General features: G+C 51.3%; 1 protein-coding gene across 1 annotated transcript in view; it reads left to right on the plus strand.

The window, feature by feature from the left end:
• The window catches only part of ABCA13 (ATP binding cassette subfamily A member 13), a 315,259-nt gene that overhangs the window by 118,430 nt on the left and 169,650 nt on the right, over positions 1-27,179 (plus strand). Inside the window, exons 28-31 of the mRNA XM_088018679.1 lie at positions 5,297-5,493; positions 8,112-8,269; positions 9,326-9,556; positions 22,187-22,280. Of these exons, the coding sequence (XP_087874805.1) occupies positions 5,297-5,493; positions 8,112-8,269; positions 9,326-9,556; positions 22,187-22,280 (680 nt within the window). The remainder of the gene's footprint in view (positions 1-5,296; positions 5,494-8,111; positions 8,270-9,325; positions 9,557-22,186; positions 22,281-27,179) is intronic.

The raw sequence follows: 27,179 nt of genomic DNA on the forward strand, positions 1-27,179 counted from the left end.
GCGGCTCTTCCGCCCGCCTGCCCCCGGCTCTCCCCTGGGTGCTCGGGGTGGCTGCCTCCAGCCTCCGTTCCTGCAACCTTCTTGTCCACCCGCCCCAACTCTTCTGCCCGTGGTCCCCTGTTGGCGCATTCAGGTCCTGTCACTTCTCTGCCCACCGTGGGACTCCGTGTTTCAGAGGAAACCTCAAGTCTCTGGCGGCCAGTAACAGCGGGACTGCGTGTCCTTGTGTGCCCGTGACTGTCCAGGGTTACCCTTGTCCCAGATTCATTATTTGCACCCCCTTTCACCCACAAACTCTGGCGCTTTAGATGAATTCAGGGCAAGACCACCTTCTGTATGGCTTGAAAGTTCTCCTGCTTCCCCTCCTCGCTCTCTCCCTCATCCCACTGTTCCAGTCACACTGGCCTTGCTCCCGGAACACATCAAACAGCGTGTCTTGGCCTCAGGACCTTTGCACTTGCTGCTGCCTCTGTCCGGGCTGCTCTCGTGTGTCCCTGCCCGTGCCACCTACGTCACTGCTCAGACAGCATCCTCCGAGGATCTCCTGTGCGTCCTAAAGACACCTGTGCTCACTCCACCCTGGCCGCAGGCTGAAATCCCAGATCAAGGGGGCGGCAGGGCTGGTTCCTCTCCCTAACGTGGACATGGCACCTTCTCTCTCGGTGTCCTCACATGGTCTTCCTTCTATGTGAAAATGTCCAAGGTCCCTCTTCTTAGAAGGACACAAGTCCTATTGGGTGAGGATCCAACCTAATGACCTCAGTTAACCTGAATTACCACTTTAAAGACCCCATCTCCGAATGCAGCCACACTCTGGGGCCTTGGGGCTTTAGACTTGAACATGTGGATTTGGGGGGACACAGTTCACGCACAACAAACGACACGGCCGAGGGCGGCTGGAAGAACGTGCTGGAAGGGAAGGCTGGGGAGGGGGGATGTGCAATCCCACCACGGGGCTCCCTAAACCAGCAGGGGTGGGGCCTGAACATCGCTGAAGGATGGCAGGACGACAGGCCAGCCCGTGGTGTGGTCAGAGGCTGTGCCACAAGGCAGCCGGAGGAGGTCTGGCGGGGGCGTTGGGGCCCCTGCTCTGAGTGCAGAGGAGGCCAGGAGAGGTCACGGTGGTGAGGCCACGAGCGGGGTGGTGGGGCAAGAGAAAAGGGGGAAATCGTGGCCGTTCCGATCTCTGCTCAGCCCCGTGCAATGTGGCACCGTTTCTCGAAAAGGAGAGAGCCAGTTTGGGAAGGACGGCGAGGCAAGTCGTGAGTGTGTCTCAGAGGCGTGAGCTTGAGGGGCCGGACGGGTCTGACCCGGGGGCCTGCTGTGGCACTGCGTCTGCCCACGCGGTGAGCTGGGACTTGATTGTTCAACACCATCTGTCCTGGGCACTGCTGCACTGCATGGGGGCAGCTCGGTCCGCTGTCTCTTCCGGAGATGGGCAAGGAGCTGAGGTGCAGAGCCACGGGGCCCCAGCTCGTACGGGGAGGCCGGGATTTGACCAGGGGCTTGGATGCCGGCGGCTCTGCCTCCCCTCCCTTGGGCTGGTTGCTGCAGGGCAGAATCTGGGATGCAGGCCTGGGGAAGATGACACTTGTTGGCGGGGTGGCATTGGGGAGGGGGTTCTCAGCACATTTCTAGTGTTGCACTAGACACCTGTTCGGGGATTCCAAGGGTGTGAGGGGATGTGAGGGCGGTGCGTGCAGGTGACAGTGGTTTAAATACGCACTCAAAGAGTCATGGTCAGGTGGGTGGGCACCAGGCAGGTGGGTGGGCACAAAGTGATCAGGCAAGCAGGTGCACAGATAGGTGGGTGCGCGGGGTGGGGCAGGTGGGGGGGCACCAGGCAGGTGGGTGGGCACAAAGTGATCAGGCAAGCAGGTGCACAGATAGGTGGGTACGCGGGGTGGGGCAGGTGGGGGGGCACCAGGTAGGTGGGTGCATGGGCAAGCCAGCACCCCAAGAGCATATGGGAGGGTCTGGCCTGGAGGAGCCCCAGCTCACCACGGAGCCCGCATCTGGACCATCAGTCCTGAAGGGATCTTGCCTGAACAAGTCCCCCATCTTCAGGCTAAGATGGGTCTAGTTGCACACACGGAATCCCAGACAGCCAACTTGAGACAGTATGGCAGACCTTGTCTTGTTGGTAATAAGAAATAAAACACAACAAGACTGTACACGCAGAATAGGGTGGAGGCAGGAATGGCTCCGGGCTCCGGATCTGAAAGCCAAGCAGCAGGGAACATCCACGCTGTGGTTGCCTTGAACATGTTGGAGAATGACCTATTGCTTCTCCAGAAGCTCATCCCCACCCCAACAGCTCTGCCTCCCCGCACCTGGAGGGAGACCAGCCGTGCGGCAGGTGGTTTGGACAGATCCCATCTCTCTGGGGACACGCTCATATTCTGACAGTCATGTTACAGCTCTGGGGGTGAGCGGAGTCTGAACTGGTGAGACAAACCTCAAGGGACATGAGCCCATAAAACCACAGATGGTGCCCCGTGCTTTTAGTCTCACAGTGGTTTCTTTCTTTTCTCCTCTGTCCAAGTTCATGTGGTTGGCATGTTACGTGGGCATGCGGGACATTGTCTTCTGCAGGGGGGCTGGTTCGCCTCTCACCGTGTCCTCAGGCATGCCTGGTCGTGGTAATAACCATGCTCATTTCAGTGGGGATGCCGATGTGAGGGGAAAGCATTTACTTTGATGCGAGTCTGTTTTGAACTGGAGCGGACACTTCTTGAGGAATGGCACATCAGGTCCTTACAAGCTGGATGTTTAAAAAATCGTCCCAGGTTACCACCTATTTTAATTTAAAAAATACATCTACTCTGGGTCCCAGCAACCTCTGTGATTGAGCTTAAATCAGGCTCCTAACAACACTATCTGGGCTTCATTTTTTTTTTTTTTTTTGGATGTTGGATGTGGGCGACTTTAATAGTTACCAGTTTGCTGCGTGTTACCTAGCAACGAAGCGAATTTGCACAAAAGCAATCAGAGTGAGATCATGTTTTAGGACAGCGCTTCTCAATTAGAGGGAGCGAAAACTGAAAGCGAGGGATTTAGAGCCCCCACGCTCTGAATTGGGTCCAGGAGCAGCGCTCGATTTCGTGGGTTTGTTAACATGTGTTCCAGGGGAGGTGGGATCCCTGGTAGACTCTTTAGAGGGAGTGTCTGTCAGGTTGGCAGGTCATTACTGTTTTGCCCTTAATTTGGCCTAGAGGAGATAAGAGAAGTCCGAAGAGGAATTTTATCAAGCCTTCGGTCGGGGAGATGTTGTTAGGTGGTTACATTGGTTTTGGAGTTCTGGGGTGCGCCGGGGGACTCCAGGCGTTTGATGGTGGTAGGTCATTGAGGTCCTGCGTGCAGGTAGACAAGGGAGGACAGAGGGTTGAGCTCTGGGCACTTCGACATGAAGACAATGGAGGGGTGAGCGCGACCAGCCAGGGGGCGAGGAGAGACCAGTGGGGAAGGAGAAGTCAGGTCCATGAAGGAGGAGGGACGGTCAAACTCATGAGATGCTGTTCAGGGTCAAGTACGATGAAGACTGAGGAACAACTTGTGGATTTAGGACACGGAGATCATTGGTGAGCAGCCTGAAATCAGAGCAATTTTAGGAGCGTGATGGGGAGGCAGGTGTCGGGGGTGTCATGCTCACAGAGGAAGGGAGGGCAGGCGGGCCTGGCGTGAGCGGGGGACAGTGGGCAGCTGAGTGTGGCAGGGTTGAGTGATGCCGGGGGTCTGGATCAGCTAGCATCGACCTCTGGAGGGTGGTCACTGGACATGACAAGGTCCGGGGTGCCCCTGGCCGTGAGTGGGTGTGATCGGGTTCAGGCCTCGGTAAACAGAATTGGAGGGGTTTGGGGCTTAACGTAAAAATGTTCTTAGGCTGTGCATGCTTGAGAACACCTGACATCTTACTGGCTTGATTTTTCTCTTTGTTTTCTCAGCCAATTGATCTCTGGTTAGTGTGGGTGAGTTGGCTTGAAGAGTCAGCTGAGCCTCTGCTATAGTGGAATCACCCCGGTGGGTGGGGTGGGTGGCCACGTCTGTGTAGGAACGGAGGGTCTAGACAGTTGTCTACTGAAAACAAACCACTTGTCCCCTCCTCCCAACTGGGGTGCGGTCAAAAATGGGAGCACCTGAAAAGCAGGGGCCTAAGTGACCAGCATAAATTTCGGTTGACAATTTACCCAGTGGAAAACACTGAGTCACACTTGCCGCAAACACAAGGTGGGTCAGGCCCTGGGAAGTTGTGTGAGCTCATTCTGGGCCAGGATGGAAAGTATATGAATGATGAAACAGACAGGACATGTTTACTTAGGGATCCGGCAAGGAAGTCCTTGGGATTTCGCCCAAGTCTTCACCTAGGATTCTGGAACTTTCTGGGACCAGACGGTTCTTGACGCTCAACTGTGTGGAACCCTTATGATTCGTCTCCCCGTCCAGCCTCCTGTCTGACTGGTTGTTGGCGATCTGGGAGGTAGAAGCATGCCCGCAGCTCAGACGGGAGGGAATCCACTTGGGTCTGAGCGCTCGGGGCAAGGCTTGGGGAAGGCGCCGCGACGGGGGTCTTAAACAATGAGCACGATGTCGGAAGGGGAAGGCAGGGATGGGTATCTGCGGAATCAACAGGGCGCCACGCGGAGAGTGGGATGCTTATTTGTGAGAAAAGAGAAGACCCACGGAAGGAGGTGAGGCCTGGGTGGGGGGGCTTTCCTTGCACGGGGGGTCTGAGACCTGGAGCTCTCGCACAGAAAGCTCCCTGGGAGGGAGCGGGGGGCCGACTTTCACAAGAATGGCAGCTGACAATTTGTACTTTGCTGGTGGCGTTTCCCAGGAGCTTCCCTGTCAGGAAGGCGGGTGGATACCAACATAGCGCATGTGGGCGGGACCCACGGGGCTTGTGCGGACCATCCCTGGGTGTGCGGTGGAGCTGGGTCTCTGCCTTGCTTCCTCGGACCCCGCTGGCCCCCCAGCCATCCCACATGCTCCCAGTGTCCTGAAGAAATGTCGGGCCCTTGAGAAAATACTCTTCCAGGATCCACTGAGAAAACAGTCTTCGGTGGATCCTGCTGCCCAGGCCTCACACAGGGCCTGTTGGCAAGATTCCACCTGAACCTCAAGAAGGCCAAGGCTGCCGTGTCAGGACTCTCGGGCGTGAGTGGCTTCTGGGCCTCCTCCACGTATCTGTGGCTCCCCAAGTTCTTGGCTGTTACCGGTCCTTCCTGATGGACTGAAATCCGCAGCAGAGCTTTAAGGCGTTTCAGGGGGAAGAGCGAGGGCTTTGTTCTTCTTCCAGAACTCTCGAGGATGTGGAGTTAACACAGCATCAGCACAAACAGACCCGCGTCCTGTCCGGAGGCATGAAGAGGAAGCTGTCCGTTGGTATTGCCTTCATCGGCCCAGCGAGGACTGTGGTTCTGGACGAGCCCACCAGCGGGGTGGACCCTTGCTCACGCCGCGGCATCTGGGACATTCTCCTCAAGTACCGCGAAGGTAGGAGCGGGGGCGTCCTTCTGCTGTGTCTCCGAGTGATACAGTGGAAGGAGCCAGGTTATAGCCCCATAAGGACACGTTACCTTTTACAGAAGAAGGAATTGTCACAAGAGTGTATAGAGATCTATCTGTTATTTTTTAATTTTTTTAAGGATTTTTATTTATTTATTTTGGAGAAAGAGAGAGAGCGAGAGAGAGCGTGAGCTCAAGCAGGGGGAGGAGAAGAGGGAGAGAGAATCTCAAGCAGACTCCGTGTTGTTTTCTAACGTCTATAACATCTCTGCTCTGCTAGGATAGGCTTACTTTGTGTCTGATCTCCCATACGGACTGGGACCAATGCATGGTAGACGTGATTTCAGTTGAAGTCGTGTTCACCCAAATTGGGTGCCGTCCCGGAATATCCCAGGTTGTTAGAACAGGTGTCCTAGCTGGCACGTGGAACGAGCCTCCTCTCCTTCGGTGAGGGAAGCAGGGCACGGAGAGATGGGCGTGGGGATGGCTCTCGGCTCCAGAGGAAGCTCACTGAGCCACGGGCGGCCGGGGGCGCTGGGCTAGGCCTTCCCTGTTTCAGCCGTGTTGTCCCGTGTCTCCAGCTTCGGCTTTGGGTGGGCAATTACTGACCCCCACCTGTGGCTCTTTCTCTGATCCTGACAGCTAAGAAGCATTGGCACCTGTATTTCACGTAGAAACACCTGAATTTGGAAGGAAGCGGCTGTAGGGACACCTAGTTTGGTGCTGCTGGGGTGCAGGAGTGTAAGAGGCAGGGTCACCACCAACTCTCCAGAAACGCTGCTTTGCTTTTCTCCCTTAACCTTCTACGAGCGGGTAGGGCGGGAAAATGGAGCGAGCCGATGTGACCTTCTGTTCCTTTCTGGGTGTTGGCTGGGGAGGCGGGGTAGTTACACCAGCAAAGCGAGGTTGTGTCCGTGGCACGGGTTCCTGTGACCTCCTGCAGCCTCGCCACGGTCCCTGAGGCCAAGCAGAGTGCTGGGGCCCAGGCAGGTGCCCAGAGTTGGTGTCCTGCACATTCACGGGCCCTGGGCTTCGGCACTGAGGGGGAGAGAGGGTCTGCCAGGGAAGCCAGGGCAGAGGCTCAGGGCCGGTGGCCAACTGAGGCCCAGGGAGCTGGGGTGCTCCGTGCTCTGACCTGACCCTCTCGGGGCCCTGTCTAAGCTCTGAAGGTCATTACCCCAAGATCACAGGATGCTGACCACAGTGCCAGAGATCCTGACCCATGCCCATTGCCGTGAGATCACAGAGCCCTCCCTTCTCTTGCCTATGTGCCCATAAGGGAGAGAAGTAGCAGAATGGGGACCCCCGAGTGGAAGGAGGGGTCCCTGTGGGCACACCGGTGCTCGTGGGGCTCAGTCTACCTGGGATTTGATCTGTGTGTTCCCTCCCTCCTGCGACGTGCTGAGCTGGGCGCTGAGCACTTGATTGGCCCTGGGCTCCCTTGGAAGAAGTAAGGAAGGAAAAGACGCCGGAAAAAATTAGTGCATAACTCCCGAATTCTACTCACGCTCCTGCTGTCCATGCCTGCATGACCCTGGAGAAATGATCATATTCCTTGGGTGTCCATGTTCCGGCTTGTAGGATTTCGGGAGAAGGAGATGTACTGTATACAAAAGTGTAGGGCTCAGAGTCTGGTAGGTCGGTGTCCAGTCAATGACAGTGTATTGTTACTGTTATTAAAATATACAAGAGGGGCGCCTGGGTGGCTCAGTGGGTTAAGCGTGTGCCTTCAGCTCAGGTCATGATCTCAGGGTCCTGGGATCAAGCCCCGCATCGGGCTCCCTGCTCTGCGGGGAGCCTGCTTCTCCCTCTGCCTCTGTCCCTCCCCCTGCTTGTGCTCTCTCGCTTTCTCTCTGTCAAATAAATGAATAGAAATTTAAAAACAAAGAACAACAACAAAAAACAACAATTATTTCTGCAGAAGGTGGCCCCTGGGCTCCGGGAGGTCTGTTCCTGGGGCGGCCCCTGGGTCTCGTGCCCACCTGCTCGCGGGCGGCCCCCTGCCCATCTCCCAAGCCTGCTGTCTGTGGTCAGGATGGCTTCTCCTCTCCTATCACGTGTGATGGTCACATCATCCCTGACCCTGGGGGAAATCAGTGCAGACCGTGGCCACTCGCCGCCCCTTAATCAAATGCAGTGGTCGCTTCCGTGGGATAAATATAGGCTTCTTAAGTGACCCTGAGATTATTCTCTGAAGACCCGGGAAGGGGCTCGAGTATCAGAGGAGAGACAGAGATGCCCTCCCAGCCTTTTTTGTTTTTTTTAAATTTCTCCTCCACGGCCTTGCAGGGGTGTGCCTCTGGGTCTTACAGCTGGGGTGGCCACACATGGGCACTCGGTGTTTCTGCCCCTCTGTGTCACCCTCTGTGCATGTCAGTGGCCCCTGTGACTCACCAGGGGACGGAGGATTTGTGGAAACAGCATCAAAACCCCAAGGGTGCCTGCAGAGGAAGAGGCATCCCCTCTAAAAGGTGGCTAAGTCATTTTCGCACGACTCAATTTTTTTCCGATGTAAAAATTAGCCATGGTCTTTAAAATCGTCTCCCCCCGCCCCCGCCGCGTCCCGATTGCGGTGCCGACTCTGACACCACCCTGTCGGGACGCAGGTCGGACGGTCATCTTCACAACCCACCACCTGGACGAGGCGGAAGCGCTCAGTGACCGCGTGGCCTTCTTGCAGCAGGGCCGGCTTCGCTGCTGTGGGCCCCCCTTCTGCCTGACTGAGGCCTACGGCCAGGGGCTCAGCCTGACGCTCACCAGACAGGTAGGAAGCTGGAGCAAACCAGCAAATACCACTTCTGCGTCCAGTCTGGTCCTTGACGCTGCTGGAATCCAAAATGAAGCCCGGTTTTGGCACAAGGCCCTTGGGGGCTCGGGGCAGGTGCAGGAAAGGGTGAACCCGAGCAAGAAGGGAACAGAATATGGTGATCATGGTGTCTGTGCAGTGTGCTCAGGAGCCGGTGAGGCTGGGGCCCGGCCGTGGGGCTCCCGGTGGTTAGGGACGGGGGAGGCTGAGCTGCAGGCCCAGTTACTGGTGGCCCCGGACAAGGGGCTTACGGTGTGATGGGTGGGCTGGAAAGGGAGTCGGTAACTGAGTCGAAGCCTCCGGGTGCAGGGGCCTGGATGCAGAATAAACCCCCAGGGCTGAGCAAGGCAGTGAGCCCCTGTGACCATGGTACAGTTTGACTGAGTGGAACCAGACGGGGGTCAGAAGCCCCTGACAGGTAACAGCACGTCCCATGTCTGGCCAGGTAGCCCCATGGCCCAGATGCTCCAGAAGTATTTCTCTGGCAGCAGGGTCCATCTAGGAGGCTAAAGCTTTAGGCGGATGAAGCAAGGGACGTGCGGGGTAAAAGTACACGTCAGGGGTCCCGTCAGCCGGAGGTGGGCAGAGGGGGCTCTGGTGTTGGGGTCCAGGGGCTGTGGGCCGTGAGTCGAGCTTCCTCTCTGACTTGGGGTGAGGATCTCACTGTCCTGAGGTGGCTCCTTTCTTCTGTGCGTGGGGTTGGGGGGAAATCCTTGTCTCGCCTTTAAGAAGACCCAGCCCCTTGTCCTGTAATCCAGAAGGGATTCTCCCCAGGAGCAGGGGATGAGTGTGAGTGCAGCCCTCCCCAGGCCTGCCTGACGTGCCTGGAACCGAGACCAAGATGGGCATGGGAGGCTCAGCTCCATCGGAAATGGTCACTGTGTCCTTGAAATGCCCGTGGCTTAAATGGTACTTCTCCCTTTCGCTGCTTTGAACTGGAATTTCGAATGTGAAATCGGTTACCGGAAATTTGGTGTTTTGGGACTAAGGTTCCTCACTTCCTTTCTGGGACAGCCTTCGGTTCTGGAGGCCGATGACCCGAAGGACATTGCCCGAGCCACGTCTCTGATACAGGCCTACATCCCGCAAGCTTTCCTCAAAGACAGCAGTGGCGGGGAGCTGGTCTATGGTGTTCCCCAGGATGCGGACAGGGCGTGCTTCAAAGGGCTCTTCCAGGCCCTGGAACAGAACCTTCATAGTCTGCACGTGACGGGCTTCGGGATTTCAGACACCACGCTGGAGGAGGTACGGACGGGGGCTCAAGCACGCTTTCATTTATTGCTCAGTGCCTGGGTGTGGGCGAGGGAGTGGGGAGGGCGCGTGACGGAGAACACGGGCCATTTTTACTATTTCCAGGTTCTGATCGGTGCCGAGCACCGTGTTGCTCGGATATGGAGTGTTGCACACCCTGTTGCCTCCCTAGCACTCTTTAAGGGAAATGCACATTTTTGGATTTGAGAACTTTGATTCAGTCTTTAGGAGTCATTAGGTGTCCAAACACTTGTTAGTCGGGGGTTGGCTGACTGTGTCTCCTCACCTGGAGGCGCCCTTGCCTTCCTCCGTGAACCTGCGTCTGCCCAGGTGCCCGTGGCCCCACGTTGGCCGGAGGTGTGCAGGTCAAGCTCACGAACTCTGCTGGCTCTCCAGGAGCCCCACACTGCCCCCCAGTTCTGCTTTCCTGTCCCTTGGGACTAAGCCGGGTGACACCCACCTCTTGGTGTGGTTTCTCGGCAGTGTCTGGCCAGTGGGAGGCAGGGTCAGGCATTTCCTCTGGGAGGAGGTGGCCACGGGTATAACCGAACCAAAGGCAAACCTTGTTTGGGGGCCTCGAGGTCAGCCGAGCCTGAGTTGAGCTCTAAGTTTACGTTGTTATTATTATAGAAAGTGCTGTAGATTTAGAATAAAAATCTGGTGACGCTGGGGCACCTGGGTGGCTCAGTCGGTTAAGCGTCTGACTCTTGATTTCGGCTCAGGTCATGATCTCAGGGTTGTGGGATTGAGCCCCACATCGGACTCTGTGCTGAGTGTGGAGCCTGCTTATGACTCTCTCTCTCTCTCTCTCTCTGTCCCCCTCACCCGAACTCTTTCTGTCTCTCAAAACAAAACATAAAAATCCAGCGATGCAAACTAAAATTTAAAAATCTGCGAGGGCTCTTGGACCCCTGTCTCTTTTTGGTCCGGAATAGTTGCAGGGGCAGGTAAGCTTTGTGATTAGTAGTTGGCAGAGAGTATGAAACAATATTAGAAATGTTATATAACATGAGAATTAAAATACATGACTTTTAGAACGTCAGAGTCTCAACTTTGGGCTGTATTTGGAACGGATTCCGGGGGCTGGAGTCACATCACTGGGTTAGCCTCGTGAGAGAACAAACAGCCGCGTGTGTGTGAATCAGCATCGTTCCAAGTAGACAGTGCCCATGGCAGCTTTTGTTTGGGATAAAATGGTCATGAAAGGTGGTAAAACGTAACAAGATTTACCATTTTTAAACTGTTTAAACCCAAACACTGTCCCTAGTTATTTTTCCTATATTAAGGGTGAGGCTCAGAGAGGCTGGTCTCTTTATCCCAAATCACACAGCTCATCAGCAACAGTGCTGCCCTGGGATGGAGGTTGCTGACGATGAGGCAGGGTCCCCAAACGCACCCATGACTTTGCGGGTGGTGCTATCTGTGAGTCTGTTTTGCTCACCTGCACCCCAGCGGCTCCCAGCACAATGCCCCGCACCAGCAGTTGCTTAATAAATACTTTCTGAATGAAACGGTGAGCAGGACGCTTCCAGAGATATACGTCCAGCTTCCAGGAAGAGAACATCGTAGTGGAAAAGGCATGCGCTCTGCCCCAGCCGGTTCTAATCCAAATCCGTCTCCCTTCCAATGCCCAGGACCTTGGATAAATCACTCAACTCGCGAGAGCCTTGGGGCTTTGATCTTTGAAATGGAATGGTTAGAGCGGTTTACTTGGTTATTCCAAGAATTGACTATAATACATAATACACAATAATGCTTGCAACAAGCCCATCAAATATGGTAAAGATTCTTCCTGCCCTCGGAAACACAGCGTGAAATTGTTGTCATGGCTTTGGAGTGACAGTGAAGCTAAGTTGCATCTTCTGCAGGGATTTTGGGCAGACACCAGGGCCCCCCTGGAAGAGCAGGAGACCGGGGAGTTTCCCAAGCCCCTGTCCCTCGATGGCGTGAGGCAGGGCATGTCTGGCGTTCCCCGCGGACATGCGTGCAAAGCTCCGGCAGCTCAGTAATCACTGGCTCAGATGGGGCTGTGCCACAGCCCATCGTCACCATCTTCTGAACCCTGGCTGACAAGCAGGCTACCAGGCCAGCAAGCCAGCAACCGAAATGGTTGGGGACTTGGGAGTCACCGTTTCCCTGCAGACAGAGGCACGCCACCTTTGAGAGTTATGTTGCCAGTTTGGGTCACTTGAAAAGGAAAAAGGAAATACTTTTTTTGGTCTTTTCTAATTGCTTTTATTTTCTTACTAAAATAGGAAAGAAAGGCATCAGAAGATTTATCGAAAATAATTTCCTTTGCATTGTGAAGTGAGGGCGTTGCTGCGGAAGCCCAGACTTGCTGCATGGCGGCGTCTGTCTGTGTCTGTAATCATTCCCGGTTCTGCACGTTGTTCGCATAGACTGAGTGTGTTCATGGCCCATGTGGTTCGCTACCCCAAGAAGAGGGTAGAGCTGTCTGAGGGAATAGGGAGCACCTTTTGGACCAAACACAATTATCGATAAAATAACGAGCATACACCTTCAGCGTTTGTACAGTTGCTCACTCACAAGTACACACCCATGGCAGGAAGAACGAATGTCCACTTCATGGATGTGGCATCTTATCTGTGGCTAATAAAGTAGGAAAGTCGAGGAGTCCCTGCGATAGTTGTCATTAGGTAGAGTGAAATTTTGTGGAGGGCTTGGCTTAACTAGTGTATGAATTTAAGCATCATAGTAAAAAATGGCGAGGGGTCTTTGTGTTCCGTGTGGATGCTTAGTGTTTAAATGCTTTGTTAACCATTAGGCGATCAATAATTCAGGGAAAAACATACGCTTATGGAGGGGCTTATTAATAACTATGATGTATATGAGATACCTACATATTCTTCTTAATATTTCTTTCCCTCCCTCCTTCCTCCCTCCCTTCAGCCCTCCCTCTGCCCCCTCCCTCACCCTTCCCTCTTCCTCTCATCCCTCCCTCACCTTGCCTCTCCCTCTCTCCCCTCCTCCCCCTCTCCCCTCCTCCCCCTCTCACCCCTCTTCCCTTTTACCCTCCCCCTCCCCTTCCTCTCCTTCCTCCCTTCCTCCCCTCCCCCCTCCTTCTTCCTCTCATCCTTCCCTCCCTCCCCTCACCCCTCCCCTCTCCCCTCCCTCTCTCCCTCTCATCCATCCCTCCCCTCATCCCTCCCTCCCCTCCTCCCCTCCCTCCCTCCCTCCCCCTCCCCCTCCCCCCCCACACCACCTCCTTCCTTTCTGTCAAATAATCAGGTCTGGTTGGATTTCCAGCCACAGCCTTGGATTAAATCAAAGAAGCTTCTGGGCCGGGAACAGTGTCAGCCCTGCCTTCTACTCACTTCTGTATGCTTGCATCACTCCTTTTATCTGTCAGAATCTTTCTTAAGCCACTCGTCTCTTTTATAGGCATTATTTTAGTAAAAGCTAGACAAATCAATGGAACATTGACTTAGAGGGGCCACAGAAAGCTGCCCTTGCTGAGCCTGAGGGGCCAGTGGGGCGGCCTGTGTCACCGTCGACGGTGGCCAGCCTGGCTGATGCAGGACACTGGAAGCCATCTATGCCTTCAACACTAGGAATTCTTAACTGCTGACGGGGTTTAGTGGAAGCAGAAACTGAGGTCTTTGAAGTTGCTACACCTGGGGTGGTGATGACCGCCCCATGGGGTGGCCCTCAGAGATTCTGGCTGAATCCAGGGGTCCCAGCGCCCAGACGCAGAGCCCCTGGGCTGGAATCCGGACTCCAGGCCATTGGCCGAGTGTGTCCCCGGTAGCCACCAAGAGCCACAAGGTGAGGCTGATGGAAGGGGCTCCTGGTGCAGCCTGAGGTGCTTCACTTTGACGGGGTGCCCATGAAATGTCCAGGAGCTGCCCCTGGAAGGGTCCCCGGGGCTGGGTGGCGCTGGGTGGTGTTCCTGAGTCCTGGGCTCCTGCCACCTTCCTGAATGGGGGACTCCCCTGGGGCCTCTGCGCCTGTGGACAGCTCTGGGGCTGGGAGCCGGCTTTGAGTGGGGCCCCTCCTTCCCTCACCCCGACTAAGTGACAGCCTGTGCAGGCCCCCTCTGCCCTGGGGGCCCCCCTCCTCCCTGGAGAGAGGGTCCCGTTAGAGCAGTATGCAGCACTGCCATGCTCAGGATCTTAAGTCTGATTCAAGATGTGTCTGCATATGCCACTGTTTAACAGGAGTACCCAACTAATGATATTGATCTTAAGCTGTGTCGATTTCCCCATAACCGTTGCTCTAACGGCTACGTGATTTCTGTTGTAAACAGCTTCCAGCATCGAGGTCCTCCTGCAGGTGCTGAGTGCAGTGGGGGCCGCCGGGGTTGCGGGGGGAATGGCCCGGGTGTGGGTGGGTTGAATTTGGCCACTATGGTCAGGGCAAAGCTGGACGAGTCACTCGGGCTGGAACGCCACTCTTCTCATGGATGACACAGAAATTTCTTCCCTAACTTTCTCACACAGTGTCTGTTAGGGTCCGATAACACAATAATTCTGAGAACAGATTACAAACAGCAAGAAATCACGCAAATGGGAGGACTTCTCAGTATCACTCAAACACTGCTGTTTTAATCCAGAATACACATACATTGGTATATTCAGAAATTAAGCATTTCTGTATTTTAGTCCTTCTATATTTTTAATGTTATGGCAATGTTTTATTGTGCCATAACTTCTGAAAATTCTTTTTTTTTGTTGTTGTTAAGATTTTATTTATTTATTTTTGCCAGAGAGTGAGAGAAAGAGGGGGTGAGTGCATGACTGGCGGGGAGGGGCAGAGGGAGAAGCAGACTCCCGGCCAAGCAGGGAGCCTGATGTGGGACTGGATCCCAGGACCCTGGGATCATGACCTGAATGGAAGGCAGCCGCTTAACCAACTGAGCCACCCAGGCACCCCTGAAAATTCTTTTTTTTAAAGATTTTATTTTTAAGTATTCTCCACACCCAGTGTGGGGTTCGAACTCACAACCTCGAGATCAGGAGTTACAATCTACCTATTGAACTGGTCAGGCGCCCCCTGAAAGTTCTTTTGATGCTAATTCCTTAAATATCCCTATTTCTGATTTGTATTTGCCTTCCTTCTCCAAAATATTCTTACTTATACCCATTGATGCATCTTTTGGAAATTTCTCGATCATCCTCCTCTTTGCCCCCCTTTTAAAAAAAATTCTTTATTCTTTATTGATGAAATCGCATAGTCAGATCCACCCAGTAAATCTTAGCAAAGGCACGGGGTTGTGGGACCATGAGCACCAACAGGATACAGAGGGATTCTGTTCTCACTGCCTTCTTCAGGGAGTAATTCCTTCCTTCAGCTTGCTTTTCGGCAACTTCCTTGTTCTCTTTCCCCCAGACATCCGCATCTCTTCCTCGGTGCTAATCACCCCAAAACAAGTCCAAGAAGAAGCAAAGAGTCAGCTGCTCACTCACTTGGGAGATTTCATATGTGTTTCTCCGATTTCTTGCAGTCCTTCCCACCTGCTACATTTAGTACATGTTTTGTGCATAATAGGTGCTAAACAGATATTGATTGGTTGGAGCTCACGTAGCTTTCTTTCCTCTTGTGCACGCGCAGATGCTCAAAAAGAAGTTACCCGTCTTAAGGGCAACCGTAAACAAAGATCTGAAACACAGATTTAACGAAGTATAATATTATAGTATATTTGGACTTCTTTGAGAAAGGTATCTTAAATTGGAAGAAGATTAAGCCATTTAAAAACTTTCTTTTGATTGATGGAGTCCATAAAATATCTATCTCAGCCAATTTTGTCTTTTTACACAGGGCAAGTATTGACTTTCTTGTTCTGTGTCTGTTATCGATCTGCAGTGAGCATGGCTGTGGGCACGTCGCACGGGCTCCCCCTTTGTTCCCCTGTGCGTTCCCCGACGACTCTGCAGCAGGTGCACAGGGCCTGCCGGGGACACCCCCGCCTCTGCTGCTAGAGTACAGGTTTCATTTTATTTTTATTTATTTAATTTATTTATTTTTGCAGGTTTCATTTTAAACCACAGTAAATTTCCTTGTGATTCAGGGTCCCCAAAGGGGCTCCCAAGCCAGTGAGACTGAGACGTAAAAACCTGATCATAGAGTCACGATGTGTGTCCCAGTGCACAGAGCAATGTTTCCTTGGTATGGTTGGGGGAGCAGAGAGAGCTGGAGCCCCCCCTCCACCTGGCCCCTGGCTGTGCACCAGAAGTACATTTGCAGCCAGCTCTCCGGCCCCCCCTCCCCACCCCCCCACCGCCTGGCTGTGCACCGGAAGTACATTTGCAGCCAGCTCTGAAACCAAGGCAAAATCTTTTGATGTCATGTAAATGGAGTGACTTTTAGAGTTTTAGTGGTATATATATATTTTAATAGACTACTTTTTAGAGCAGTTTTAGGTTCACAGCAATATGGAGCAGAAGGTACAAAGATTTCCCATATATCTCCTGCCCACCCCCCACAGAGCCTCCCCAATTATAAACATTGAGGTACATTTTTAATAATTGTGACGTTTTTAGTAATCTAGAAAGGAGAGCCCTCCTGTGTGAGATGGGCCGTTTCCTCCCATCCAGTCTGGTATGTTCTGTTTGGTGGGTTCCCTTTGTGCCTCCATCAAGAAGGTTCTAGATGTCAGTCCCTTGGGTGCATGAGCTCAGATGCGTGCATCCTACAGAGGGGGACGGCGATTTCCAAGAACCAAGGATTCTTGTACAGTCTTCGCCTTCAAGTTCTGATTGTGCCTCTCATGTCCTGAAGAGCAGAAGCATCCAGTCCGGGGTCACGGGTGAGGCGCATGGCGTGTCTCCTTACTCTCCATCACTCTTCAAGAATGCCTATTTCCGGGACGTTGGTGACCTCAGTGTTTCTGCAGATTCCAGAACAGCCCTTTTGCACAGTGAGAGCAGTGTGAGAGGCGGGTCTGTTCCATGCAGCGGCGAGAACATGGCTCATCCAGGTCGACGGCATCTGCCAGGCATTTCCACTCTGAAGCTAATTTTCCTTTTCTCTTCATTTTTAATTATTTTTCAAGGACACGCTTTGAGATTCTTTCAGTTCCCATTCCTCATTGCGCTGGTTTGTGTGCCCTCCCCTCTTCCTGGCCTGAGTTCAATACGAACCTGACATTTGCCAGTTGTTGGGTCTTCCCATTCTGTGACTCCTTCTGCGTTTCTTCGTTGCCATTACACAGAAACGGAACACGTTCTCTTCACCCCATTTATTTGTTTGTATCAGTGAGGAGTCGTGGCTTCTTACTGTATGTAGGGAGCCACAACTTGCTTGGATGCTGGAATCCTACCAGATTTAGCCAGGGGAGCCCCTCCAAGCTGGCTTTTGCATCTTTAACATGTCCCCATTGTGTCTGAGTGTCTTCTTACTCTCTGACATAACAAGGTGCTCCGGGCACATGGGGTACATTCCCATGCCTGCGAGGGGGCCTGGCCGTCAGGAGCACGCCTGACTGTGGGCACCGCTGCTCCCTGCTCCCATCCTGGCTACAGCCGGAGAGTCTCTGTTCAATGCTCTTTCTCGCCACACGTTGAAAGCCAGGAGTTGACCTCCACCCGGCACCTCCAAGGCCAAGCCAGTCACACTGGGTTCATCTAGCAACCCCTCTTTGTATGTGTCCCTCCCTCTCTGACCAGGCCACACTCGACTTCCATTTCTCAGTGTCTCACCTTTGGTTAATCTCCTGAGCCTCTAGAGCACCACCGCTCAAACGTCCCCTTTCGGGACCTGGTCCCCTCCAGGGGCCATTGGTCCCTGTTTCAGAGCTGTACTGGTGGCGTGTGGTCCAGTCCCGGACCGAATAATGGCCCCCAGCCTGTCTGTGTCCCGATCCCCAGACCGGTGGCCATGAGCGGCACAGATCCTGTGACGGGAAGGTTATGTTGGGTGGGGTGGTGTAGTCAGAAGCGTGCCTGTCACAAGGACATAGGACGGTCAGATGGGCAGAAGGTGATGTCTTCTCGGAGGCAGGGATTGGGGTGATGAGCTTTGAACTCGAGGTGTGGTGTGGGGCCATGAGCACTTGCCCTAGAGCCTGTAGATGGCCACCAGACCCCGCAAAAGGTAAGGAGTGCATCCCCCGTCGGGGCGCAGAGAAGGAACCAGTCCAGGAGGCCCACTGTAGACTTCCGACTTCCAGAGTCATCATTTGATACACGGTGCTGCTTGAAGCCGGCATGTTTGTGGTCGTTTGTTACAACAGCCATCGGGAATGGATACAAGCTCCTAGGAACAGACAAACTCCTGCTGCATGCACCGTGAGGCCTGTCAAGGGACAGGTCTGCCCGGACTCCTGCATCCGGAGAGGACTGGCCAGTGACCCTCACGGTCCTTAGCCCCGAAGCTCTCCACGTGGTTTTATCTTCTTAAAAAACGCTGCCCGTCTCCAGGACACAGTCCATCAAACTGACACTTGAAGTGCAGGTCGAGTCCGGGGGCTGAGACGGCATGCCGATGGGGTGGACATCGCCCCGCGGTCTGAGGGATTGATGGCATAATCAGTGTGGAGCTGACCCTGGGCCGCCGTCAATGCTCACACCCCACAGCGCTTCTAAATTACGACAGCGTCATCCCCCAGAGGAAGAATCCTGAACTTTTGAACGTACCGCTCCTTGAGAACAAAGAGCGGAAATGCCACAGGCTTGTGCTCTCCAATTTGTCCTTCTTTTTGTTAAATTATAAATCATTTCCACACCGGTCAGTGTCCTTGCGATTTCCTTTCTTTTTTTCCCCCGTTTTATTGACATACAATATGGTATTCGGTTAGGGTGTACCACGTAATGATTTGATGTGTGCATGTGTTGTCATGATGGCTGTTGGAAGGTTCAGCTGACATGCATCACCTCACGTAGTCATTTCTCTTATGGAAAGAACTTCTATAATCTACTGTCTCGGCATCGTTCAGCTCTAGAGCCCAGGGTTGCTAACCAGAGTCAACACGCTGTGCATCACCTCCCTGGGACTTACTTATCTTATAAGTGGAAGTTTGTATCTTTTGACCCCCTGTACCCATGTCGGCCCCCTGCTTTCCCCCAGCAACGATGGATCTGTTCAATTTCTTTCTTTCTCTTTCTTTCTTTCCTTCTTTTTCTTTCTTTCTTTCTTTCTTTCTTTCTTTCTTTCTTTCTTTCTTTCTTTCTTTCTTTCTTTCTTTCTTTCTTTTTCTTTCTTTCTTTCTTTCTTTCTTTCTTTCTTTCTTTCTTTCTTTCTTTCTTTCTTTCTTTCTTTCTCTCTCTCTCTCTCTCTCTCTCTCTCTTTCTTTCTTTCTTTCTTTCTTTCTTTCTTCTTTCTTTCTTTCTTCTTTCATGTTCCATGTATAGGTGAGATCATAGGGTATTTTTCTTTCTCTGTCTGGCTTGTCTCACTTAACACAGTGCTCCCCAAGGTTTATCCACGTTGTTGCAAATGGCAGGATTTCCTTCCTTTTTTATGGTTGCATAATATTCCAGTGTGTGTGTGTGTGTGTGTGTGTGTGTGTGTGTGTGTGTGTGTGTGTATACCACCTCTTCTCTATCTGTTCATCTATGGATAGACAATTGGCACTTGGGCTGTTTCCATGTCTTGGCTACTGTTCAAAATGCTCCAGTGAACTTGGGCAGCAGATGTCTCTTTAATATATATATGTGTTTTCATTTCCTTCGAATACATACCCAGACGTGGAATTGCTGGGTCATACGGTAGATCTATTTTTAATTTTTTGAGGACCCTCCATGCTGTTTTCCCGAGTGCCTGCACTGGTTGGCATTCCCACCAACAGTGCATGAGGGTTCCCCCTTCCCCACATCCTCGCCGACACCTGTTATTTCTTGTCATTTGGATGATAGCCATTCTGACAGGGGTGAGGTGGTACTTCATTGTGGTTTTGGTTTGCATTTCCCTGATGATGAGTGATGTTGAGCATCTTTTCATGTGTCTGTTGGCCATCTGGATGTCTTCTCCAGAGAGATGTCTATTCAGATCCCCTGCTCGTTTTTTAAAAAGATTTATTTATTTATTTATTTGAGAGAGAAAGAGAGAGGGAGAGAGCACGTGACAGTGGGGGGAGGGGCAGAGGGAGAAGCAGAAGCAGAGTCCCCGCTGAGCATGGAGTTAGATGCGGGGTTCGATCCCACGACTCTGAGATCATGACCTGAGCTGAAATCAATAGTCAGACACTTAAGTGACTGAGCCACCCAGGTGTCCCTGCCCATTTTTAAATTGGATTGTTTATATTTTTGCTGTTGAGTGCAACGTCATCATCTGTTTTGTTCTTATTCATTTCATGTGATGAATTTCCCTAAAAGTTCCTAAGAGCAGTGTGACCCATCCTCATTTGATTTCTGTTGGCTTGGGAAACCTGAGATAATTCCAGTGAATTTAGAACATTAGATAAGACTGAAAACGACTTTCCGGTACTTTCATATAGAAGAGGCTGGCGTGGGTCTGTGTGGTTTGTGTGCAGTGGCCTGTGGCCTCTCCTTGTTACAAGGGTAGAGAAAACACTGTGAGAGGTGTGCATCCCACATCTGCCTTCCGAAAATGCACGGAGGCCACGTTCTTCCTAAACTGTGGGAAGTGTAGCTGGATCTGAGAGGCTTAGTTTGTGCTCAGACACCTTCCCACGTGGCTGCCTACAGTTTGTGGTCTGTCTTTTGAAGATTTATTTATTTATTAGTGAGGGAGCAAGAGCGAGCCATGGGAGGGGCAGAGGGAGAGAGACAGAGAGAATCTTAAGCAGACTTCACGCTGATGCAGCCCAGCCTGGGGCTCGATCCCATGGTCCTGAGATCATGACCTGAGCCGAAATCAAGTTGGATGCTCCACCAACTGAGCCACTCTGACTGGGTGGCTCAGATGGTTAAGCGTCTGCCCTCGGCTCCGGTCATGATCCCAGGGTTCTGGGTTCGAGCCCCTCATCGGGCTCCCTGCTCAGTGGGGAAGCCTGCTTCTCCCTCTCCCTCTGCCTGCAGCTCCCCCTGCTTGTGCTCTCTCTCTGTCAAATAAATAAATAAAATCTTAAAAAATAATCGCACTCTCTGAATGCTTCTCACGCTAGGCTTCAGTGCCCTCCTCATGAGTGGGAGTCCCTGGCTTGCGCTGAGAATTAACTGAAGTAATGCGTCACGGCTCGGCCCCTCTGTAGTTCTCCCGCGTGGCTCCTCTCAGGACCAGGCGCTGGGAGCGTCCCTTGGGCAGGCATTGTTCTTTCCACTCTGTATAAATGTGCTCCCTGCTTGCCACAGTTCTGTTGTGTATCTTATTATTACCATTTATCATAAGGGGAAACTAAGTCAGAGAGGCAAAATCATTTTCCCAAGGGGACGCCCTGGCACTGTGCTGTTATTAATTATTAATTAATTATTGTATTATTATTGGTGGTGGTGATACTCGTAGTCGTCCTGAGGTTTGCCTCTTTTCCTGGGGGTCTTACTGGTAATCAGCGAGGGGTTGTAATCTGACGACTACAAGTAAGCACACCAGGTCTGATGAAACCTCCTGGCCCTTGGCCCGGGCAGGACTCGGGATCTCTCTCAGCCAGATTCTGTCCCAAACTCACGAACTGCACGCAGAGAAAGTATGTGTCTCTCCGCTCCTGCAGCCTTGCTCGCTTGCTTCTCCTCTCCGCTGCTCTCTCCCCGTCTTCCCGGCAGGCTGGAGGCTCGTCTTGACACCCGGAGACAGTCAATACCTTTGTACTTATTTCCTCAAATAAGCAATCAGAGCAATCAGAGGGGGTGCTGTTTACAGAGACCACAGCGCAGGGTCCCTGCTAAGCACCACAAGCAGTCATCTGCGGAACTTCAGCCGCTTGTGGTCACCACTCCTGCTCCAGAGACTGTGCAGCCGACCCTCTGGGCGCTGGGTCCCCGAGCCTGTGCGTGTGGAGGCAGGGAGCCTCGCGCTCAAGCCCAGCGCCCCAGCCTTTCCCACGGTGGTGGCCGCTGCACGGTTTTCATGCGCGAACCACCTGCCTCTCACATGCACCTGTCGAGGTTGTGCTAGGGACGCCCTCTCACGCCTCCAAGGACCCCGCCGAACATCCAGGGGCGGCTCCAGGGCTTGGATAGCTGTCCGGGCTCAGATGGCTTCTCACTGCTCTCACTGATTTGGGGTGCAGTCCTTGGATCTGAACACACTGAAGCTGGACTTGTGTTTCCAGCACCAACTAAATAGGGACCTCAAGCCGTTACTTAAACAAACTGCTCTGGGCGATGTGGCACGCCCCTGGAAAAGACACGTCCGGTGGGGGTTCTTATGCATGGCATCCCACCTATGCCGAATAAGCTGTGTCACCCACTTTCTAAGACGCTGGTGCAGCCAGCCCCAAACTCGATTTGCACTGGACACACATTCTTGGCACCTGCTTTGCTCTGTCTGCCTGCCTTTGGGTTGGATCGGCCCCTGCCCGTAAGTGCCCTGGAGTCTATGGTCAGCTGTTCCTACTCTGTATCCTGTGAGCAGCCTGACGACCAGCTTGCCTCGAATGGGGTGGCCTGAGGGCCAGGCCAGTGCAATGAAAAGCTAATGACATACGCTGTGTATGTGCGTGGTGTATGTTGTCGTCACGATCTCGTCGGGTAACCGAAGCCAAGAAAAGAGGCGCGCTGTGGAAATGAGTATGAATAATAAGAAGCTCTCTTTTTAATGTTCAAAAAGGTGTTCCTGATGCTTTTGCAAGGTTCCAAGAAGCAATCGGGGGCTGAGTTGGAGCTGCAGGACCAGAAGCCTCCAGAGCGTGCTCCTGGCTACTGTAAGTATGTGGTATTGCTTTGCATTTCTGCTGCAGGAATAATGCCAACATCCTTCCCTCGAAAGCCCCCGTGTAAAGGTCCAATAGAAAGGGCCTGGGGAGTGTGACCAGAGAGACAGGGTACTCTTCAGAGGCAGAAAGCTGAAGGTTTCGACCTGCCTTGTATAAAACAACGGTGTGTTTAGGGGGCAGCTTTATCTCTTCTTCAGAGCCGAATTTATTATATTAGCGATTCCTTTTTTTTTTTAAGATTTTATTTATTTATTTACTTGAGAGAGAGAGTGAGCGAGTAAGCACAGAGGGAGAGGGAGAGGGAGAAGCAGGCTCCCCGCTGAGCAGGGAGCCTGATGCGGGGCTCGATCCCAGGACCCTGGGATCATGACCTGAGCCGAAAGCAGACGCTTCACCGACTGAGCCACCCAGACACTCCTGTGTGCTGGCTTTTTGCGGGCATATTTTTTTCTGGGGTAGGTGCCAAGGAGTGGAATTGCTGGATTGTGTGTTTACCTGTCTGATGGATGGACGGCTGCACTGTTATTTTCAGCGGCCACGCACTTGACATCCCCCCGGCACGACGCGAGTCCAGTTCTGTCCTTGCACGAGAGCTCTTGGGATCACCTGTGCTTTGGACCACAGACAGCTAGGGGGTGCTAGCTCGCTGTGGTTGTGACTTGCGTTCCCCTGAGGGCTAAGAATGTTGACGATCTTTTCGTGAGCTTACTGGTGTTTGCGCATCTTCTTGGAAGAAATGTCTATTCAGATCTTTTACCCATTTTTAAGATTGGGCTAACTTGATTTATGGGATTGTAAGAAGTGTGATGTGAACTGTGGGTTTTTCATAGATGCCTTTTATGAAGTAGTGGAAGTTCCTATTTATTTCTGGTTTGATGAGAGAGTTTATCATGAAAGGGTGGTGAGTACTGCCATCTGTTGAGATAATTGTGTGGGTTTTTGGCTTTATTTATTGACGTGATATATTAGAAGAATAGATTTTTAGATGTTAAACCAGCATTTCATTGACCAATTCTGACAAATTCCACTTGATTTCATGGTATATAATTCTTTTAATGGATTGATGGATTTGATTTGTTAGTATTTTGCTGGGGTTTTTGAGCCTATATTTGTAACAAGTATGGGGTCTATAGTTCTGTTTTGTTTTTCTGTTGATATCTTTGTCTGGGATTGCTATCATGGTATTACCCCATAGAGTGAGTTGAGAAGTATTTCCTCCTCTTTTATTTTTTGGAAGTTTTTTTTTTTTAAATGTTTTATTTATTTATTCATGAGAGTCAGAGAGAGAGAGAGAGAGAGAGAGAGAGAGAGAAGTAGAGGGAGAAGCAGGCTCCCCGCCTAGCAGGGAGCTCGATGCGGGATTCGATCCCAGGACCCCGGGATCATGACCTGAGCCGAAGGCAGAAGCTCAACCGGCTGAGCCGCCCAGGTGCCCCTATTTTCTGGAAGTTTTAATGAAGAATTCATTCCTTAAATGTTTGGTAGAATTCGCCAGTGAAGCCATCTGGGCCTGATTTGTCTTTGCGGGTAGTTTAAAAAAAAAAATTGGGGGGGCGCCTGGGTGGCTCAGTAGGTTAAGTGGCTGACTCTTGGTTTGGGCTCAGGTCATGGTCTCAGGGTTGTGAGATTGCGCTCCATGTTGGGTTTTGTCCTCCGCGGGGAGTCTGCTTGAGATTCTCTCTCCCCCCTCTCCCTCTGTCCCCCCTCCAACTCCCTATGTGCTCTGTCTTTTTCTCTCTCGTGGATAAATAAATCTTTAAAAAAATTCATCTATTCGTTTCTCTACTTATTATACTTCTATTCAGGTCATTTATTTGTTCCCGAATCAGTTTCGATGTTTTGCGTCTTTCTAGGAATGCATCCACGTCATGTGAGGCGCCTGATTTGTCGGCGTGCGCCTGTCTGTAGCACCCGTTGATGATCCCTCTTATTTAGCTCGGATCAGTAGGAACAATCCTCTTTCGTTTCTGCGTCTAAAAACGTACACCTGCTCTCTTTCTCTTGGTTAATCTAGCTAACCTGTGGTCAATGTTGTTAATCTCCGTGGACAATCAGCTTCTATTTTCAGTGATACTCCATTGGTTTTCTAGTTTCTAGGTCATTAATTTCAGCTGTGATTTTTATTATTTCGTTCCTTTGGCTCCCTTTAGATTTGGGTTGCCCTTTTTCTCCTGATTGGAGATCTTTCTTCTTTTATACCAGCATTTATAGCTGTAAATTCCCCTTTGCACACTGCTTCCATGAGTCCCATAGTTTTGGGGTCTCATATCTTCACTTTTATTTACCTACAAGTATTTACTTACTTTCCCTTTGGTTTCTTCTTTGGTTCATTGGTTTTTTAAGATTATGCTTTTATTTTTATTTTTTTTTAAAGATTTTATTTATTTATTTGAGAGAATGAGAGAGAGAGAGAGCATGAGAGGAGGGAGGGTCAGAGGGGGAAGCAGACTCCCCGCTGAGCAGGGAGCCCGATGTGGGACTCGATCCCGGGACTCCAGGATCATGACCTGAGCCGAAGGCAGTCGCTCAACCAACTGAGCCACCCAGGCGCCCCTGTGCTTTTATTTTTTAACATTTAATAAAAATATTTGTTTAAGTCATCTCCACACCCAGCGTGGGGCTTGAACTCACAAGGTCGAGGGTCTCCCACTCTTCTGACTGAGCCAGCCAGGCACCCCTACGATTATGTTTTTAAATTTCCACATATTTGTCAGTCTCCCAAGTTTCTTTTTTGTCATTAAAGTCCAATATCGTTCTATTGGGACCAGAGGAAAAAATGTTGTATGATTTTAAACCTTTTTAAATTTATTAAGGCATGCTTTATGGGCTAGAATATGGTCCATCTGGAGAGAGCTCCTTGTACCCTGGAGAGGAGGGTGTATCTCTTGTGATGAGTGGTGGGGTCTGTCGATGACCTTTGCGTCCATCTTGTCTACACGGGTGTTCAAGTGTGCTCTGCCTTATCCGTTAATGAAAGTTTCATGATGTTCTTTCTGACTCATTGCTGGATCGTCTGTTCTGCCCGTTACTTCGGTCAGATTTTGTCTCATGTGTTTTAGGGCTCTTCAGTTGCATAAATCATACTTTTTGTCTCTTCCTGATGGGAGGCTTGTTTTGTATCTTTTGTAGTCGTTTTCCTTGTTATGTTCTTCTTGACCCTTTTAGTCCATGCTCACGCTGTATCTGATGAGCCACTTTCTCAAGAATGTCATGGAACTTCCTTGGATTCTGGTAGTATTCCTCCATTAGCTCAAATCCAGATCGTTTTGAGATCTCAAACGAGATCTCAAATGAAATCTCTTCTCTGTTTGTCGTTCTGCAGAAATGGTGGGGGGGGCAGAGGGGACCCCACCACGAAGCTTTCTAGAAGCCCTCTGCTTCGGTCGACTAGCTCTCTGAGACACCGTGGTAATTTTTATTCCATTTTTTATGTGGAGGGTTTATTAGCAGAAGAGAATGTCAAATAATTGGTAAATAAATTAGTGCATTGTTCATATTTATTTATTTATTTACTCATGTATTTACTGGGGTACAATATACAAAATACGAATTTCACTGTTTTCAGGTGTACTGTTCTGTGGCATCAAGTATGTTCACATTATTTTGCAACCATGACCACCATCCATCTACAGAGCTCTTTCGCAGCCTCCAACCCAAACTGTATGCAGTAATGGCTAGCTCCCCCAGCCCTCCTCCTAACCCCTGGCATCCACCATTTTACTTCTGGTCTGTATGAATTCCACCTGCTCTAGTTACGTCATACTAGAGGAGCTGGGCAATACTTGCTCTGTCGTGATGGGCTTATTTCCACTAGCTTAACGGCTTTAATATTCACCTGCAATGTAGTACGTGTCAGAATTTGTCAGATGCAGAAGACAGGATATGTGGGAAGCGTCCCAGAGTTTCCAGGCCTCTCCGGGAGCCACTGTCCCTGGATTTCCAAGTGTTCACCAACCTGGAAGCTTTCTGAACCCTGTCCTTCGGGGTTTATTGTGGAGGCTTCATTACACAGGCATGATTGATGAAATCATCGGCTATTGGTGATTGATTCAACCTCCAGCCCTGCTCCAGTCCCTGGAGGTCAAGGGGAAGGGAGTGAAAGTTCCAATCTTATAATTAGGTGGTGGTTCCCCTGGCCCTTAGTTTGGTGAGTTCTAGAAGTCACCACATTAAGCTCATTAGCATAATAACACACCCTGTTGCTGTAATCACTTAGGAAAATCCAAAGGTCCTAGGAGCTCTGCAAGAAATGGACAAAGACCAAATACACGTTTCATATTATAAATCACAGTATCACGGTACCACCAACACTTATCAGGGCTCTCTCCAGGCTCATTCAGCTTGTTGGCAGAATTCAGTTCCTTGTGGTTTTAGAACTGAGGTCCACACGTGTTGACTGGCTGGCTGTTGGATTTGCTCTCAAGTTCCTAGAAGTCATCCTGGAATCTTAGCCACATGGTCCCCTCACAACAGGACATGTTTCTTCTTCAAAGTCAGCTGGAGATTCTCTGTTTTGATTAGCTTAAAGGCAACCAGTTAGAGACTAGATCCGCCAAAACTTTTCACGTTTTTTTGTGTTATCGTTGGGGTAATAGCCACATGTTCAAGGTCTTACCCATACTCAAGGGGAGGTGATTGGAAACTTCTATGAAGTAGGAGTGGTTGGGGAGCCATTTTAGACTTATCCCTACCAAAACCATTGTTAGAATACGCTACATTGAATTCCCCTGCATGCTTATTAGCCATTTAAATTTCTTGTTTTACAACACAGTTGTTGTTTACCTTCGCTCATGAATGTTATGTTTTTGAAGAACAGTGTCTTAAATTTGTTTCGCTCACTTCCAGTGCTTACGTCTTATCACAAATGGCATATTTCCTGATCGCACT

The sequence above is a fragment of the Eumetopias jubatus genome, unplaced genomic scaffold, assembly GCF_037043125.1.
Source record: "Eumetopias jubatus isolate StellerSeaLion01/CBP00866 unplaced genomic scaffold, mEumJub1_p1.0 scaffold_14, whole genome shotgun sequence".
Taxonomy (NCBI): Eukaryota; Metazoa; Chordata; class Mammalia; order Carnivora; family Otariidae; genus Eumetopias; species Eumetopias jubatus.